The 18,916-nt window shown below is 34.8% G+C and overlaps 2 protein-coding genes across 9 annotated transcripts in view; both read left to right on the plus strand.

Moving 5' to 3' along the window:
* cald1a (caldesmon 1a) overlaps nucleotides 1–2,763 on the plus strand; it is a 55,227-nt gene extending 52,464 nt beyond the window's left edge. For all 7 annotated transcript variants that reach the window (XR_007827520.1, XR_007827521.1, XM_051106994.1 and 4 more), the window contains one exon: nucleotides 1,438–2,763. Coding sequence is in view for 5 of the 7 variants with exons in the window: in XM_051106994.1 (XP_050962951.1) it covers nucleotides 1,438–1,451 (14 nt within the window). In the remaining 2 variants the exon portion in view is untranslated. The remainder of the gene's footprint in view (nucleotides 1–1,437) is intronic.
* Nucleotides 2,764–7,883: 5,120 nt separating this feature from the next.
* On the plus strand, nucleotides 7,884–15,339 carry tnnt2e (troponin T2e, cardiac). Of its 2 annotated transcripts, none has more exons than XM_051107000.1 (14): nucleotides 7,884–7,986; nucleotides 8,084–8,104; nucleotides 8,486–8,503; nucleotides 8,623–8,646; nucleotides 9,150–9,176; nucleotides 9,293–9,314; nucleotides 9,415–9,472; nucleotides 10,723–10,839; nucleotides 10,931–11,008; nucleotides 11,106–11,219; nucleotides 11,314–11,426; nucleotides 11,508–11,598; nucleotides 13,395–13,435; nucleotides 15,055–15,339. In XM_051107000.1, exons 1-14 carry the CDS (start codon nucleotides 7,899–7,901, stop codon nucleotides 15,098–15,100), a joined length of 858 nt encoding a protein of 285 aa, XP_050962957.1. In that variant the 5' UTR covers nucleotides 7,884–7,898; the 3' UTR covers nucleotides 15,101–15,339. The 2 variants fall into 2 exon arrangements, with proteins under 2 accessions (XP_050962957.1, XP_050962958.1); XM_051107001.1 differs by lacking the exon at nucleotides 13,395–13,435 and adding an exon at nucleotides 13,678–13,715.
* Nucleotides 15,340–18,916: the final 3,577 nt, after the last annotated feature.

The following is an 18,916-nucleotide window of genomic DNA, read 5'->3' on the forward strand; positions in this document are numbered from 1 at the left end:
AGCGCCCTCCCCCACCCCACTCTGCTCGTCTCAATATCAAGCCGTGGATTCTGGGCGTCTGTCAGTGCCAGCAGGGCTAAAGCTGCATGTTTGTCACATTACTGCATGGGGCGGTAGAAGATTAGCGCGGCCGCATGCCGTATGGAGATGTCATGAAAACTTAAATCCTTCCAACCACTTAAAAATGGTCGGACGCCACACATTTAAGAGCTGTTTTTAGCTCTGGAGCACAAGAAATAAAAGGGTGTAGATCACAACTACACACAGCTAAGTGTACAAAGATTTTTAATTGTCTCAGATTCTTGGCTTAATGAAGAACGTAACAAACTCACACCATTTAACCCTTGTAAAGAGGACAAAATGTGACCTAGATCCATAAAGAACAGGAAACAATCATGTTTAAACATGTTTTGTATGATAATAAATTTGGGTTAAATTTAACATACACTGCCGTTTAAAAGTTTGGGATCAGTAGGATTTTTTATGTTTTTTTAAATAGGTTTCTTATGCTCATCAAGGCTGCATTCATTTGATCAAAAATACAGAAAAAATAGTAATATTGTGAAATATTATTGCAATTTAAAATAATGGTTTTCTATGTTAATATGCTGTAAAATATAATTTATTTCTGTGATGCAAAGCTGAATTTTCTTCAGTCATTACTCCAGTCTTCAGTGTCACATGATCCTTCAGAAATCGTTCTGATATGCTGACTTATTTATTAATTTTGGAAACGGTTGTGCTGTTATATATTTTTTTGGAACCTGTGAAGCTTTAAAAATGTTAAAAAACATTTATTTAAAATAGAAATCATATTTAACAACATTTTTTAATAGAAATTAATACTCTTATCCAACAAGGGTGTCTTAAATTGATGAAAAGTGATAGTGAAGACTTACATTGTTAGAAAAGATGCCTATTTAAAATAAATTCTGTACTTTTAAACTTTTTTATTCATCAAAGAATCCTGAAAAAAGTATTACAGGTTCCAAAAAAATATTACTGATGCTGAAAATTCAGCTTTGCATCACAAAAATATATTATATTTTAAAGTATATTAAAATACAAAACCATTATTTTTAAATTGTAATAATATTTCACAATATTACAGCATCATTACTCCAGTCTTCATTGTCGCAGGATCCTTCAGGAATCATTCTAATATCCTGATTGTCTGCTCAGGAAACATATTTATTAATCATTATCAATGCTAAAAGCGGTTGTGCTGCTTAAATTTTTTCAAATTTTTAAATTTGCTTTTAAAATTTTAAAATGATCAGGATTCATCAAAAAAAAAAGTTCAAAAGAACATTAAAATTTTTTTCATTTCAAAACTTTTTTTTACTTATTAAGCATGCATAATCCTGCATAGTGCATATTGCATAGTGCATATATTAATTTTGTATTAAATTTTAATTTCTCTTTTGTCTTTCACAGGAATGGGCCATTAACCTTTCAAAGATGCCAGAGAGGCAGGGACCAAGAGAATGCACAACATTCCTTTTTTTTTTTTTTTTTTTAAACTTTTATTAATACCAAAAAAAATACAAGCATTTTATACTGCCAGGAAGATCTATGTGAGTAGACACAGTATAAAAGAGAGAAAAATACAAAAATATATATATTTTATCACTGTATTCACAGGTCACCGTCTTGCACCATCATAACATAAACGCAATGCCTTTGCATGTAACTTCTGTTAGACTGAAATCTAGGCTGTGGAAACAAGCAATTTGTTTAGATTATACAACAGCAGCAACCAACATCACAAGATTCCTTGAAAAGGAGGACGAGGAGTAGCAATCCGAATTGTCTTTTCTCAAATCACGTTAGTTACCCTTCTCACCTGTTAATTTATAACTAAAGCAAAGCTTCACCTTGCATTTCATTTGTGTTCGCCAGTTTCAGACCGAATATGAGCACCCGTAGAGTAGCTGTATTTTGTACTTTTTGTCGTAACGACACTTTTTTTTTTTTTTTAAAAATTGTCTTAATAATATATGTTAGCACATAGTGTAAGTTTTTGTAATTAACTATATATTGTACTGCTTGATACAAAATGGTCTTTGCTTTTGCTCTCAATATTATTTTATATCAAAGCAAGTTTTAATTCAGTCCATTATAGTCATACCGTTAGCATTATTAGCATTATCTTTTGGCTTTTTTATTTTTGGAAACACTGGTCTGAAGGTGTTTGTGACCATCTTTTTGTAAGTGTTAATCGGTATTGTTTTTTTAAACATTTAAAAAAATTGAAACTCGAAAGTAAGGGAACGTGCACTTTTTGGCTTAAATCACATATTTGATGAGTACATTTCACAATTTTTGCATAAAATGCAAAACCGAACAGAAGGACAAATTCATGTTCGTTGTTCAAGTGTTTCATTTTTCCTGTTGCAATCATACTAAATTGCAACACAGACGCTAGTTGGCAGAACGCTAGTTAATGTCGTCATTTAAACATGTATCATTTCTGACGACAAAGAATATCCAGTTCTGCCGCCGTAGCTTATTGCTAATGTCTCTAAATGTTCAACGTTCCTGTATTCTGCTTGTATGTTTTTTTTTTTTTTTTTTTTTGACAATCAAGTTTTTTACTATTTGTTTCAACACTTATGTTAACACTATGCAAGTCGCACCACCTTTAATTGCAATTACCTTGTTACAAATATGATCGTTTGTAGCCGATAGTTCCATACAGAGCAACTGTTTCAACTTGTATCATTGTCTCAGTGACCACAATAAAGAGACCAATGAAAAACACCTGTGATTGTGTGCTTCACAATACTCCATATATCACATATCTGGCATGCTCAGCTCCCTCTAACAATAGGCTCAGCTCCAGCAGCCAACCAGAGCGAAGCAGTGAGGTCACATGATCTAGCAGGTCTGTATTAGGTGAGCTTTGGGTTAGTTTGAAACTGTCTGCTGCCCCGACCCTCGAGGTAAGACCCCATCTCTCGTTCTTCCTGGTGAGATCTCAGGTAAGAGGCTTCAGATTCAGACAGTTTCTTTATAACTAAAATCATGCATTTGCATGCCTACTGGGTTAAACTGATTGTAGGAAGTTTCCCATAATGTGTGAATTGGGCCTGAGGATCGCCCTCTTCATTCCTTTGCATGGCGTAGTCTGTGCAATCATCAATGCAATGCTCGTCTTGTTCGCCAGAGGGACTGATGGTTTGCATGCTTTGGGTTTTTGCCTTAATGCAGCTTAATACAGACTATCAATGGCAACATTCCTACCACCGTCAGCCTGTGATTTTCCAGCCTTTCCGATGGAGTACGACCAGTCCTCACTTATTAACGTAAAATGCACGTAGCTCCAAAGTGAGACGGTTAATCTGCTGCAAAGACTTGTTGGATTTGGTTAGAGACACTGTGCTCAGACCTCTGGCTGCTGCTGCCTGCTCTCATTATCACGAGGACTCAATTTAAAATCAGCCTTTATCCGAGATGATCTCTTTGAGAAGAGCCATTAGTTTGAGTGCCATCAGACAAGATAGGCTAAAGACCCCAACAGCTATTGAGTGAAAACAAGATGATAAAACATGTTTCAGTTGGATGACCTGCTGACCTTTGGACCTTCAGCTAATACAGTCTGAATTTAGACACTTCAGTACAATTAAAGAATAAAAAATTTCACTCCATTTTCACTCAAAAATGAATAAGTTTCACAAATAAATGCAAAGAAATAAGTGATTCTGAATTAAATGTAGCATTTTTAAATAGTATTTTCTTGTAAGATGCACTACATTCATCTTTATCTACAACTTAAAAAATCACTTATACAGTGTTTAAATAATTGCATTGAAAGCAAATATCAAACCAGCTGATTACAATTATTTTCAATCAGCTGTCTTTGTGATTACATATGGTGTATATTACATTAACTATCAATAAAAATGGTGTAGAAACTATTTTCATTCACAAATAAATGCAAAAAATGACAATTAAATGTGACATAAAAGTAGAAAGAATGAAATATTTTATTGTAAAATGTACTACATTAATATAAAAAAAAATATTGTCAATTTTTGCAATTATTGTCAATCAGCTGGTGTCTTGGTGATTTTTAGGAAACCATTTCTTACAGATGTCATTTATTACATTAACTATCAACAACAAATTGTGTAAAAATTATTTTCACTCAGAAATTGCTAGTAAAATTGTACAAATAAATGCAAAAAATGTATTATAAAATTTTAAAAGTAGAAAGAATGAAATATTTTATTGTAAAATATACTACATTAATCTTCAAAAAACATTTATACAGTGAATGATTTCAGGTTTATTTTATTTATTCATTTTGCAATTATTGTCAATCAGCCAGTGTCTTGGTGATTTTTAGGAAGACATTTCTTACATATGGCATTCATTATAGTAACTATCAACAAATTTAACTATCAAAACAAAAAAAATGCTGTAGAAACAATTTTCGCTCTAAAAATGTTAGTATATTTCACAGTTACAAAGAAGTAGCAAGTAACACATTGAATTAAACATTAAATAATATTTTCTTTATTTTACAACTTTGATGTGATTTTTGTAAACATAACATAATTTTGGATTTAAAACATCAAAAACTTACAAATACTTAAAATATTCTACATTTACTTTGATCTTTTGTTACAGATTTTTAAATGTGACTTAGGTCTACATATACACTATAAATAAAACAAGGTTTATTGCAGTGCATTTTACAAGAAAATACTATTTCAGTCTTTCTACTTTCACGTTGGATTTAATACATAACTGGTCATTTCTTGGTAAAAATTACAAGCAATTTTCGAGTTTTTTCCTCCTGTGGCTACTATATATATATAAATATAATGAGTTCTCATTTCTTTAACGTCATTAGAAGCTGTGGAACAATGTCCTGCACAAACAATGCGTTTCAAAAATAGATGCCAAGGACACAAGCACTCTTGATTTACACGGAGAATGAATGGCAGGCCTGGATGAGATCAGCCAAGTTCATTGTCTGGAAAAGTGTGGAGCACCTGTTCCAAACCGTAGTTTATTACAAGCAAAAATAGCCTCCTGCACTCATCCATTACATGTTTTGTAGTGTGATTTATTTCCTGGTGGACAGCGATGCTGCTTTTTCAAAGCTTGTTAAACACGGTAGTGAATATGAAGCCTTGTTACGGTCCAACAGTGTTAAACATAAAGATTATTGTTCTCTAGGATCAGGGTCACTTGCAGAAATTTAAAGAGGATTTGTTCTGCTGTTTCAATGAATTGAAATTGAATGCAAGCATGTAAGGTCGCTTTATAACTAAAACTCATTTACTTCATCAGGAATCAACTAGTCATGGCTGACACAGAAGTCATGGAGGAGGAAGTTCAGTACGTATGAACTTGTTACTTTTTAAACGTGTTATTTCATTTGCGTTCCAAATGGAACGCTGCATACTTCAAAGTATAGAATGTTTGAATTTAAAATAAAGGTTCTTTATTGGAATCTACACCCGCTTTTCTATTGTCAGGCCGAATGTTCCAGTTTACACTTGAGTTTAATTTGGCACGATTACAAATCATTCCCGGTTCGTAATGCTCAGCATGGTTGCCTAATTACTCTATTTACGTCTCATAGCGTATGTAAACACTTCTGTTACTGCGGCAACGACTGACGCATTTGTACTAGAGCTGTGTTATCAACTCCACAGTGGAAAATGAAATCATATCCGTATCCAAAAAGCGGCTCAGTGAATCTTTAACATCCATTTAACAACATTTAAAACCTTTCCATTCCATAAAGGTGACCCTGGATCACAAAACCAGTCATAAGGGTCATTTTATGCTTTCCATTGATGTATGGTTTGTTAGGATAGGGCCATATTTGCCTGAGATACAACTATTTAAAAATCAGGAATCTGAGGGTGCAAAAAAATCTAAATATTGAGAATATCACATTTAAAGTTGTCCAAATGAAGTTCTTAGCCATGCATATGACTAATCAAAAATTAAGTTTTCATACATTTACAGTAGGAATTTTACAAAATATCTTCATGGAACATGATCTTTACTTAATTTCCTAATGATTTTTGCCATAAAAGAAAAATCAATAATTTTGACCCATACAATGTATTTTTGGCTACTGCTACAAATAAATCCCAGCGACTTAAGACTGGTTTTGTGGTCCAGGGTCACAAATGGTTCTTTATCCACCTCATTCTTCAACACGGAAGTAAGCCTACGCATGAGACTTCCGGTTCATTAGCCGCTTCAGGGAAATAACGAGAAGAAATATGTAGAAAACCGTGAAACTGTTTGCACTACAAGCCAGTGTGTTCATAATTAAGATAACACATTAAAAAAATATAATAAGACACACTTGCAATATCAAGCAGCAAAACAAGCTGTTTTGTATGGGAGTGAGACCGGAAGCCAAACCCAAAATTTACAAATGGCCGCGCCCGCTCTTACGGCAAAAATAAGGTGGATAGTGGAAAAATGTTCTTTAAATGATTAAAATATTCCAGAGTGTAGCTCAATTTCATGTTTGATTTTCTTATCCAACTCAATATGACATGTTATTCCTTTTCTTTTTCTCTCTTTACCATGTATAGGGAAGGTAAGCCAGTATGAGATGAGTATCACATTAGTTATATTCATGCACTAATCACTAATTATGTCCTCATGGAAATGGATTCTGGTCCAAAGGAAGTTCTGCATGCTTATTGTGCTATTTTAGTCTGTGATCATTTCATTGTAGAATAGCTTTTGTCCTCAGCTTCATGTTCAGTGGAGTTGAGTTACTCAAGTACTAATTTCAGTATGTGCAGAGTGACGTTTTAATATCAAGTAGTATGCCATGCCCATGTTTTCTTTTGTCTCAGGTATCAGTCCCTTTATTTCTGTCCATAACTCCATAAATCTAATATTTTGGTGCTTGTCTGTCATAGTAAAATTACATAAAAATCATATTAAATTAATTTAACGCATTATTTGGTCCATGTAAACACATGCAAATGGCATTATATTTTTTAATATGAACTTTCTTAAAATGTCATTTACGAGCTGTTGGGTGGATCTCAATGTTCTGACAAAGATGTTCTGTTAAAGATGATCTGTAGAGTTGATTCAGCATCTTGATCATGCAAATATGCTCTTATGCTTCTGAATGTATTTGCTACTAATCGTTGTTATGTTCACACTGTAGTGGAGGAAACCGAAGAGGAAGGTAAATCCGTGTTCACTGTGTGTTGTGTTGCTTTTCATGCATGCATTTAAATTTCAGATTAACTGTAATATGATTAAATTAGATTTAGATAACCTTTATACCACATGTGACCTAAAACTATTAGAAATACCTTTTTTCCCCCCTTTATAGACTATAGTCTTTCACATGCATGCATGCAGATATTTGTTATTCTCACATTTAATTAATACTTACTTTACCACATTTATGCAGTTATTTATTTCTTCCTTCTTTCTTTCATTTATTCTATCACTCCTCCTCCTGAAGTGGAAGGTAAATTTTTTCACAAAATATACTTTTTAATTGTTTTAGTAATATTACACCAATTCCACCACAGAAAAAAAAAAAAAATATATATATATATATATATATATATATATATAAAAGGTAATTGTGAAATTTTATCTCACAATTCAGACTTTGTTTCTTGCAGTTCTGAGTATGAAGTAAAAACTGCAAGATACATGAACTCAAAATAGTATGAATTATGAATCATAATTCTGATTTATTTATTTTTTAATAACAAAAAAAAATAAAATAAAGATATATGCAAGATATAAACTAAACATTGCAAGGAATATTAAGGTAAAAATAATTCTGTGATGGAAACAAGCTTCCATACTTAAGTAAATTCATCAGTATTAGTAAATTTGCCTTATCAAATAATTTAAAAATATCTAAATAACCTTGCATGATATTAAAAACACACTGCATTACATGCATTTATTGTATCCATATTAATCATTTCTCTTTAATAGTGCCGCCTCCATCAGAGGAAGGTAAAGCATCAGACTTACCTTTATTTTGTGGTGATTTTCTTTGATTGCAATCACCAGTACAAGGTATTTAATATTTCATGTTATATTTTCATATTAGAACCAGCTCCAGAGGTGGAAGGTAATCATTCCCTCATTTGATTTGTTAATTAAGATATTTCAGTGTTTTATGATTTTTAAAACAATATTATCATCGGTACAATATCTTTAAATCATTGCATCACATTTTTTTATTCAATTTCATTACTTACCATTTTAACCAAGACCTGCATTCAGGCAACTCAAGTTCATTATGAACAGAAGTGGCATTCAGTTACAAATGTTTAACTGCAATTCAGTTCCTATGCCAAAAACTGGATTTTGATTTCTCAATGTGTTTTATCCAAAAAATACAAGAAAATAAAATATCTGTTCCTGAATGCCAGGCCTTATGTTATGGTATGTTTATAATTTCTCAAGCTACAGTCTTTATAAACTAACTGATGTGCTGTTCTTATAATAGAGCCTGAAGAAGTAGAAGGTAACTATTTCAGTTCTTATCAATCATTCTTATCATTTCATCTTATCATGGTTATTTATATATACAAGTGTCTATAAATCTTCTTTTTAACCACTTATAACTATCTCATATCTGAACAGAGGAGCCAGAACCTGAACCACAAGGTAAAGCTCCTCAGGTTTATATTCATTCATAGAATATGGATTATAAAAAGATCATTTAGCAAGAGTTTATACAAAGATATGCAGGGATTTTAGTGTATAATATGATCTGTTCAATAGTAAGAAAGGCTAAAATGATGTGTATGGGCTTATTTTCTTGTTAATGAATTCAAAATGTGATCATCTGAATGAAATGTTTAGCCTCATTGCAACTGCATGTGTCATTCTGAAGGCTGGAGAACAGAAACTGTGTTTATTTGTAAGGTTTGTATGTCATGAAACAGTATATGAGCTCATTTCAATCGCATGAGTGATGATCGTGACTGTCAGAACATTGGGTCGTCACATTCAGCCGGGCATCTGTCTCAAAATCAGAACATTTCTTTATTTTTGGATCAATTTGTATTTCCAAATATTGTTCATTTTTCTTTTAAGCACCTAAAATGTGTTTATGCAAATAGTCTTAATGTGAAATTTGTGTCTGTTCATCTGTCTTCATCTAACAGAAGTGCCTGCGGAGGAGGAGGCCACAGGTATCTGCTCCATAAATCACACACGCATGCGGTTTGATTGATTCTCTCAGAGTCTGTAATGCACTTTGTGTGTCATATTAGTAGTGATGATGTATTTTGTACATTTCTATCCCCAGATGAGACAAAACCAAAGCCAAAGTATGTTCTACACTGATCTTTCTTTCTCATGTTTATCGCTATGTGTTCATATGTGAATACTGCACACCATCAGTATTCATGACTAACAATTATTTTACAGATTCATGCCAAATATCACTGCTCCAAAGATTCCTGAAGGAGAGAAAGTGGACTTTGATGTGAGTTTGAATTTGAATTACATCACTTCCTCGAGTCGCTTCAAAGTATTTGTAATGGAATACTAGCATCTTGCTTATACTACATTGAATTTTGTAAACCTGCACTTTAATAATGATAAATATTTTCAGTAGTATGCTATATGTGACCGTGGACCACAAAACCAGTCTTGAGCAATATTTGTAGCAATAGCCAAAAATACATTGTATGTCAAAATTATTGATTTTTCTTTTATGCCCAAAATCATTAGGATATTAAGTAAAGATCATGTTCCATGAAGATATTTTGTAAATTTCCTACCGTAAATATGTCAAAACTTAATTTTTGATTAGTAATATGCATGGCTAAGAACTTAATTTGGACAACTTTAAATGTGATATTCTCAATATTTAGTTTTTTTTTTTTTTTTTTTGCACCCTCAGATTCCAGATTTTCAAGTAGTTGTATCTCGGGCAAATATTGTCCTATCCTAACCATACATCAATAGAAAGCTTATTTATTTCAGACTATGTGTAAATCTCAATTAAAAAAAAAAATTGACCTATATGACTGGTTTTGTGGTCCAGGGTCACATATATGAAATTACATAGACATTTTTATTATGGGAATGTTTAATTCTGCAAGTATTATGTTAAGTAGTATGTTATTTTCCATTTTAAATCCAATCTAGTATTAAAAAAAACTCTTAAAGGGATAGTTCACCCAAAAATGAAAATTCTGTCATCATTTACTCAACCTCCACTTGTTCTAAACCTGTACGAGTTTCTTTCTTCAGTTAAACACAAAAGAAGATGTTTTGAAAAAGTTGGTAATTAATCAGTTGACAGTAGCCATTGACTTCCATAGTAATTTTTTCCATACTATGGATGTCAATGGCTACCGTCAACTGTTTGGTTACCAACTTTCTTTAAAACAACTTGAGAGTGAGTAAATGATGTCAGAATTTTTATTTTTGGGTGGACTATCCCTGTAAGTTCTGACAGTCTGATCAAAAAGATGTATATTACTTCCATTACCCAATGTAGGATACAGTACTCAGATTTGGAAATAAAATAAGAGACAATTGATAAAAAGGAAAATTACATTTAAAATTTTTTTTTGTTTGATTCATTTAGATCACATAACTGTAAAGCTTTACACTTACCCAGTGTTTCCACCATTTCAGTCTTTTCGGAGTAAAATCAAGCATGTGTTGATGTACTATAGAGTTGTATGTTAGTGTGAACATTGCTTTTGTGTGTGTGTGTAACAGGACATCCACAGAAAGCGTCAGGAGAAGGATCTATCTGAGCTCCAGTCTCTCATTGAGGCTCATTTCATCCAGAGGAAGAAAGATGAAGAGGAGCTGATCGCTCTGGTCAACAGAATCGTAAGTCATTCATAATCTAATCTAGAATAGCATTAAACAGCTAAATAACATAAAGTCTTGACTTGTGATTGACAGCGTTGTATCTGTGCAGGAGAAGCGTCGCACTGAGAGGGCGGAGCAGCAGAGAATCCGTGCAGAGAAGGAGAAGGAGAGACAAGCCCGTCTGGCTGTAAGTGACAGTCCCTTCAGCTAATAGGAAGCGGCCGTTTACCTCTAACTCTGAGTCCTAGAATAGAAATGTAGTCAAACTCTTTGTCCTTCATCAGGAAGAAAAGGAGAGAAGAGAGCAAGAGGAACAGAGGAAGAAACAAGATGAAGATGCCAAGAAGAAAAAAGCGCTTACCAACATGACACACCAGTATGGAGGAATCCAGCAGAAGGTTTGAATTAAGAGATTTCTAGCAACCCAGAAGCATGCATTATTATTACACGAATCAAAAAAGTGAATCAAACACCATCAATCTTGTCTGGCAGGGCGAGGGCCGCAAGGGGGCGAAGAAACAGACGGAGAGAGAGAAGAAGAGGAAGATCCTGGCCGAGAGGAGGAAGCCACTCAACATCGATCATCTGTCTGAAGATAAACTGAAGTAAGTCACCGCTGAACATGATGTGGAAACGCTGATGGTGTGGAAATGTCCACTGACGAAGCTTCTGATTGGTTCTCGCAGAGAGAAGGCCAATGAGCTCTGGCAGTGGATGATGCAGCTGGAGGCCGAGAAGTTCGACCTCAGCGAGAAACTGAAGAGACAGAAATATGACGTAAGTACTAACACAGCATAATAAACATAGCATAAATGTTTATAAAGATTTGAATTGCTGTCAATATGAGTTTTCTGCATTGCATTTTTGTTACAAATAACCATTTCCTTTTGCTCTGTTGCCTAGGGATATTTCTCCCATAAATGAAAATTCTGTCATTGATTACTCACCCTCATGTCTTTCCAAACTCATAAGAACTTTGTTCATCTTCAGAACACAAATTAAGACATTTTTGAAGTCCGAGAGCTTTCTGACCCTGCATACACAGCAACGCAACTACCATGTTTAAAGAGAAGTAAGGTAGAAAGGACATCGATAAAATAGTCCCTGTGGCATCAGTGGTTCAACCGCAATGTTATGAAGCTACGAGAAAACTTGTGCACAAAGAAAACAAAAATAGCTCCTTTATTCAACAATTTCTTCTCTTTTGTGTCAGAATGCACACACATGCATTGTTTTCTCTTGTAAATGCATGCCGAAGATTGAGACGGAAGAAAAGACATTTTTGAATAAAGTTATTTTTTTTCTTTGTGCACAAAAAGTATTCTTGTAGCTTTACGGTTGAACCACTGATGTCACATGGACTATGTTAGTTAGAAAGTTTCTTGAATTCATCAAAAATACCTTAATTTGCATTTCTAAGATGAATGAACGGCACAAGGGTGAGTAATTAATGACAGATTTTTCATTTTTGGGTGAACTATCCCTTTAATTCTAAGAAAAATGTATTGGTATCAGATGTTGACATATTTTAAGCTCGAATCTACAGAAAGTAGATGATTAAATATTGTTTAACATTTTAAATTAATCACTAAATCACTTAGAATAAATCGTAAATCACTGAGAGTCAACATGAAATTAACTTAGTTTACCTTTAAATGCGCATTTTTGGTGTTATTGTAAATAACAAATTGGTTTTCCACCCAAAAATGACACATCCAGGCACACATTTGTTTTTTGATTTTACATGTAGAAGTCCTATATCTATTTTACTCTGAAATATGTCATATGATGCTTTCAAGTCATGTCAGAAAGATTGTATTTATGAGTTTAATGCACGTGAATATCATCACAAAATCATAATTACAAGTGTGAAAGTTTGGAGTTTCTTTAAGCCCAGAGTTCCTGAGTTGAGAAAACACGTCAGATGCAATAGATGCAGCGTCTGTATTAATGGAAATTAGTTTAAATTAATTAAAATGGTATTTTATAATAATTTTATAATTTATAAAATGATATAAATTAATTAAATTGTTTTATAATAATTATAAAAATTTATAAAATGATATGTTAATTAAATTGTTTTATAATAATTATATAATTTATAAAATTATATAATTTTATTAAATTATTTTTTATAATAATTATATAATTTCACAATAAAACTCATTTGCATACAAAATAGTATTGTACAATTACGATAAAATATAAAACAATATAACGGCACCTTCTTAAATTGGATGAAAACATAAAGCAAAAACACACCCAATGTGCATTCTTTATTAGTCATAGATGTAGAGTTAAAATAAGATGTAGAGTTAAAAAAAAAAAAAATATACATCACCATCCTACTCTGACCAAAGTTATTTAAATCCAGCTGACACACATGACAACTTGTAAATACAAACTTCCCAGAAGCTTTGAATGCACCGATATATTCACATCACGGAACTGAAATAATTTGTGAATATTTCACACTGAGTTTAAAAGACTTATCCGGAAAACTAGTTCCCGCTTGGGCGTTGTAAACAAAAGCGTCCATGGCCTGCCTGTCTAAAACTATGACTTGCTTCCAGATGAATGTTCTCCAGTCCCGAATCAATGAACACCAAAAGTAGTAAGTAACCGGCTGTGAGGGCGGCCACCTCACTTGTTGTGTAGCCTGCTGTCAGTAACTGTCGGTCAGATTTGTGTCGGGTCTGGGCTCTGAATCGGTCGCCGCCGTGGGTGAAGGCAGGTGACGTGCTCATGGCTGTAATCAGGCAGCGGACGTCTGCGAATCCACAGGTTTCCCCATTGGCTGGTCCTGTTGTTATTGTCTTTTGTGCTTAGCAAGGCTTCCGTATGTGTCCCTTACAGATCACTCAGCTACTGGCTAGAGTCAAAGATCACCAGAGGTAAGTACCCTGAGCCACACTGGTCACTTTCCCCAGGTTTCAACAAGGTCTGGGATGGAAGAAGGAAGCAGAGGAAGCGTTGCTGTTAAGCAGATCAAGATTTGATCTGCTCAACAGAACCTGCTCCTTTCAGATCCCAGGCCTGATGAAACACTCTTGACCGGAGCGAGGTTGGAGCATGTGGTCCAGCTCAATCCCAGCGTCAAACGGGGAAACGTTTAGGATTTTTTTTACACTCAATCCTAATAGGATCAGTTCAAGTGGCTCCTTCTGTTCATATTTTACGGTCTTCGCCAACACATACAGTACATGAATTTGTCCACAAAAGGTGACAGAACCGCTTATATATGCAGATACATACATATAAATTATTATTATAATTGTTCACCCAAAAATTGATTTAGTGAAATATAGCATTGCATCACTTGCTCACCAACTGGTCCTCTGCAGTGAATGGGTGCCGTCAGAATGAGAGTCCAAACAGCTGATAAAAACATCACAATAATCCACAAGTAATCCACAACACTCTATTCCATCAGTAAACATCTTGTAAAGCAAAAAGCTGTGTGTTTGTAAGAAAGGCGTTTTAACTTAAAAAAAAAAAAATTGATCAGCTGTTTGGACTCTCATTCTGATGGCACCCATTTACTGCAGAGGATTCTTCGGTGAGCAAGTGATGCAATGTTAATTTCTCCAAATCTGTTCTGATGAAAAAGCAAACTCATCTACATCTTAGATGGTCTGAGGGTGAGTATATTTTGAGCAAATTTTCATTTTTGGGTGAACTATTTCTTTAATATATTGATTGGACATAGATGAGAGAGACTCCAATAAAACGGTAAGTTCGAAATTAATATTTTGCCTCTGGAGACGGAATCTGTAGGCTGAACGGGAGGGTAAGAAACACATTAGGGAAAAACAAGACTGAAACATGGACTGCATGCGAATTACGTCATGCTTTTTCTTGCATGTGTTTGAAACGTGTCTCTTCTAATCTTGTGAACTGCCGTTCTGATAGCTTTTTGATTTTGTTTTCACAAATGTGGTAAGGACATGAATCATTTTTGGTTTGTAGTTGTTGTTTTAATTTGTATTCATGGCTTAGCTAATGAATATTAATTAGGGTATGCTCAGATGAATAGTCTGTGATCTGAGGTCAAGTCTGTAATAGAGAAATTTGCTAATTTGCAATTATGATTACAAATAAAATGTGCAAAACCATTTAAATAATTTCAATAGCATAATGTTATGTGCTAATTTAGTAGATCAATGGACTGATGGAAAAATCAAAAGGTTTTGTTTTGATATGCATGTTTGATGATTGTTTTTCTCTTTTCAGTGCCAAAGGCCGTGGCAAAGGCAAGGTTAGTGGCAGGCTGAGGTAAACATGCTGCAAGTCGAGGCGCCACAGAGATCCAGAAGACTTTGTCGCCTTCTTCACACATGCATTTGTAGTCATAAACCATTGTTATGATTGATTGCACATGTAGAGACATATTTTACGGATGTTGTGTTTTATTTCAGCTTTTTTGTCTTAGACACACAAGTATTCTGAAGTCATCACTAAATTGTATCATTCATTTTATCCCTGCAACATTAAAAGAGTCAAAGTGCCTACAAAGTGTCCTGCTGTTTTTCACATACTTATTTTCCATTATTAACTCCCTTTTTAGTCACTGTACCCACACATGAAAATGTAATTCATAAGCATTTCTTGAGAAATGCATATTGACCAATATTAACTATAATTTACTATGGTGTTTAAAAATCACCACAGAGGGGCATAACCTTTTAAATTCAGACTTGATTTGCAGTGGTGTAGTTCACAAAAATCACCACAGGAGGGCGCAACCCATTTAAATTGAACGGATTCCATTTGCAGTGGTGTAGTTCACAAAAATCACCACAGAGGGCGCAACCATTTTACATTAACTGGACTCAATTTGCAGTGGTGTAGTTCACAAAAATCACCACAGGAGGGCGCAACCCATTTAAATTGAACGGATTCCATTTGCAGTGGTGTAGTTCACAAAAATCACCACAGAGGGGCATAACCTTTTAAGGTCAGCCTTGGCGTGCAATGGTGTAATTCACAAAAATCACCACAGAGGGGCATAACCTTTTAAGGTCAGGCTTGCAGTGGTGTAATTCACAAAAATCACCACAGAGGGGCATAACCTTTAAATTCAGGCTCCATGCAGTGGTGTAATTCACAAAAATCACCACAGAGGGGCATAACCCACTTAAGGTCAGGGACTCAATTTGCAGTGGTGTAATTCACAAAAATCACCACAGAGGGGCATAACCTTTTAGGTCAGGCTCGGCGTGCAGTGGTGTAATTCAAAAAATCACCACAGAGGGGCACTCAATTTGCAGTTTTAAGGTCAGGTGCAGTGGTGTAATTCACAAAAATCACCACAGAGGGCATAACCCCTTTACAGGTCAGGACTCAATTTGCAGTGGTGTAATTCACAAAAATCACCACAGAGGGCATAACCTTTTAACCCAGGCTTGGCATTAACTGGTAATTCACAAAAATCACACAGTGGTGCATAACCTCACAAAAATCACCACAGTGGTGGCATTCACAAAAATCACCACAGAGGGGCATAACCTTTTAGGTCAATTGCAGTGGTGTAATTCACAAAAATCACCACAGTGGTGTTTTAGGTCAGGCTCGGCGTGCATCACCACCACAGAGGGGCATAACCTTTTAAGGTCAGCCTTGGCGTGCAGTGGTGTAATTCACAAAAATCACCACTGAGGGCATAACCTTTTAAGGTCAAACTTGACGCCTTGGCGTGCAATGGTGTAATTCACAAAAATCACCACAGAGGGGCATAACCTTTTAAGGTCAGGGACTCAATTTGCAGTGGTGTAATTCACAAAAATCACCACAGAGGGCATAACCTTTTAAGGTCAAACTGGACTCAATTTGCAGTGGTGTAATTTCACAAAAATCACCACAGAGGGGCAAAAATCACCACAGAGGGGCATAACCTTTTAAGGTCAGGCTCGGCGTGCAGTGGTGTAATTCACAAAAATCACCACAGAGGGGCATAACCTTTTAAGGTCAGGCTCGGCGTGCAGTGGTGTAATTCACAAAAATCACCACAGAGGGGCAACCTTTTAAGGTCAGCCTTGGCGTAACCCATTTAAATCACACAGGGGGCACTCCATTCAGGCTGGCAGCAGTGGTGTAATTCACAAAAATCACCACAGAGGGGCATAACCTTTTAGGTCAGGCTTGCAGTGGTGTAATTCACAAAAATCACCACAGAGGGGCATAACCTTTTAAGGTCAGGCTCGGCATGCAGTGGTGTAATTCACAAAAATCACCACAGAGGGGCATAACCCCTTTAGGTCAGACTTGGCGTGCAATGGTGTAATTCACAAAAATCACCACAGAGGGGCATAACCTTTTAAGGTCAGGCTCAGTGGTGTAAAAAAATCACCACAGAGGGGCATAACCCATTTTAAGGTCAGGACTCAATTTGCAGTGGTGTAATTCACAAAAATCACCACAGAGGGGCATAACCCCTTTAAGGTCAGGCTCGGCGTGCAGTGGTGTAATTCACAAAAATCACCACAGAGGGGCATAACCTTTTAAGGTCAGGCTCGGCGTGCAGTGGTGTAATTCACAAAAATCACCACAGAGGGGCATAACCTTTTAAGGTCAGGCTCGGCATGCAGTGGTGTAATTCACAAAAATCACCACAGAGGGGCATAACCCCTTTAGGTCAAACTTGACGTGCAATGGTGTAATTCACAAAAATCACCACAGAGGGCATAACCCATTTAAAGTGGTGTAATTCACTTCACCACAGAGGGCATAACCTTTTAAGGTGTGGTGTAATTCACAAAAATCACCACAGAGGGGCATAACCTTTTAAGGTCAGGCTCGGCGTGCAGTGGTGTAATTCACAAAAATCACCACAGAGGGGCATAACCCATTTAAATTGAACGGACTTCATTTGCAATGGTGTAGTTAAAAAAAAAATCACCACAGAGGGGCATAACCCATTAAGGTCAAATTGAACGTGCAGTGGTGTATTTCACAAAAATGGTGCATAACCTTTTAAGGTTAAAAAAAAAAAATCACCACAGAGGGGCATAACCCATTTACAATGGTGTTTCAAAAAATCACCAGACTCAAGTGCAGTGATGTAATTCACAAAAATCACCACAGAAAAAAATTAAAAAAAAGGTTCATGCCAGATGAAATCTTGAAACTGATATGAACAATTTCATATCAGATGCTGCTCACTCTGTGCAATGATGTGTGAAGTCAAATACGACTTGTGTAACACTGATTACTTAGTGTTACACACTGATTGATGATTGGTTGTAGCGATGAATATCTAATTAGCTATCTTTGTGCTGGTAAAAAACATTAAACATAGTTATTTGTAGTTAATATAGCTTAAAGTTTTGTTTTTCATTTTGTTCAGTTTTGGTTGTGGGGTTTTATATTAAGTTTTCACTAAATTTTTAATTTAGTTACCCTTGTTGAGAATAGTGTTCCTTTGAACTTTGAATGTGATTTGATGGTTTGCTACACTGTTTATGCAGTGAGTTTTGTTTGTGTTTATTAAAAGTGAGATATGATTGTTATGTACTAAGAGTTAGAATATTAGATCCACATATGAAAAGTTAAATTAGAATACAAAACAGTAATTATGCAAAAACAGTGCATAACAGTATAGTACTTTACACATGATTTTTAAATGAAATGATAATTATGATTCTGGATGCATTGTAAGAAACAAAATTAAATTAAATAAAAAAAACAAAACATCAAAGCTAACATTTTTATATCAATCTTAAGAAAGTAAGTTAATCTGTACATCAAGTGTGTGTACATCAAAAATGTTATTTTTTATTAGTTATTAGTTTATTAAGCAATTAATGTTCATTTCATGTACTTTAAGACAATGCTGAGGGGGGAAAAACTTGCTGCATGTAATGTCTACCATTCATTTTTACATTTATTGGTAATGCCATAGTCCAAAATCTAAACTGTCACTTTATTATAACCTCTGTGGTGCAGTGGTTAATTATTTGCATTTTGGTACAAGAAAGTCTAGGTTCAAATCCCACACTTACCGAAGTACTTCTAATAATTTCTAAATCAAGTCCTTTAACTTGTACTTTAAGACAACAATAACAAAAAGCTGTATTTGAATTGAACATCTTAAAAA

This window comes from Labeo rohita, chromosome 4 (assembly GCF_022985175.1).
Source record: "Labeo rohita strain BAU-BD-2019 chromosome 4, IGBB_LRoh.1.0, whole genome shotgun sequence".
Classification (NCBI taxonomy): Eukaryota; Metazoa; Chordata; class Actinopteri; order Cypriniformes; family Cyprinidae; genus Labeo; species Labeo rohita.

Bases quoted from the DNA above. Each gene is read 5' to 3' on its own strand.
- tnnt2e (XM_051107000.1), top strand. From the start codon at position 7,899: ATGATATTAAAAACACACTGCATTACATGCATTTATTGTATCCATATT. The intron at 9,473-10,722 runs GTGAGTTTGAAT...TGTGTGTAACAG, and splicing joins GAGAGAAAGTGGACTTTGAT to GACATCCACAGAAAGCGTCA. The intron at 10,840-10,930 runs GTAAGTCATTCA...GTATCTGTGCAG, and splicing joins TCGCTCTGGTCAACAGAATC to GAGAAGCGTCGCACTGAGAG.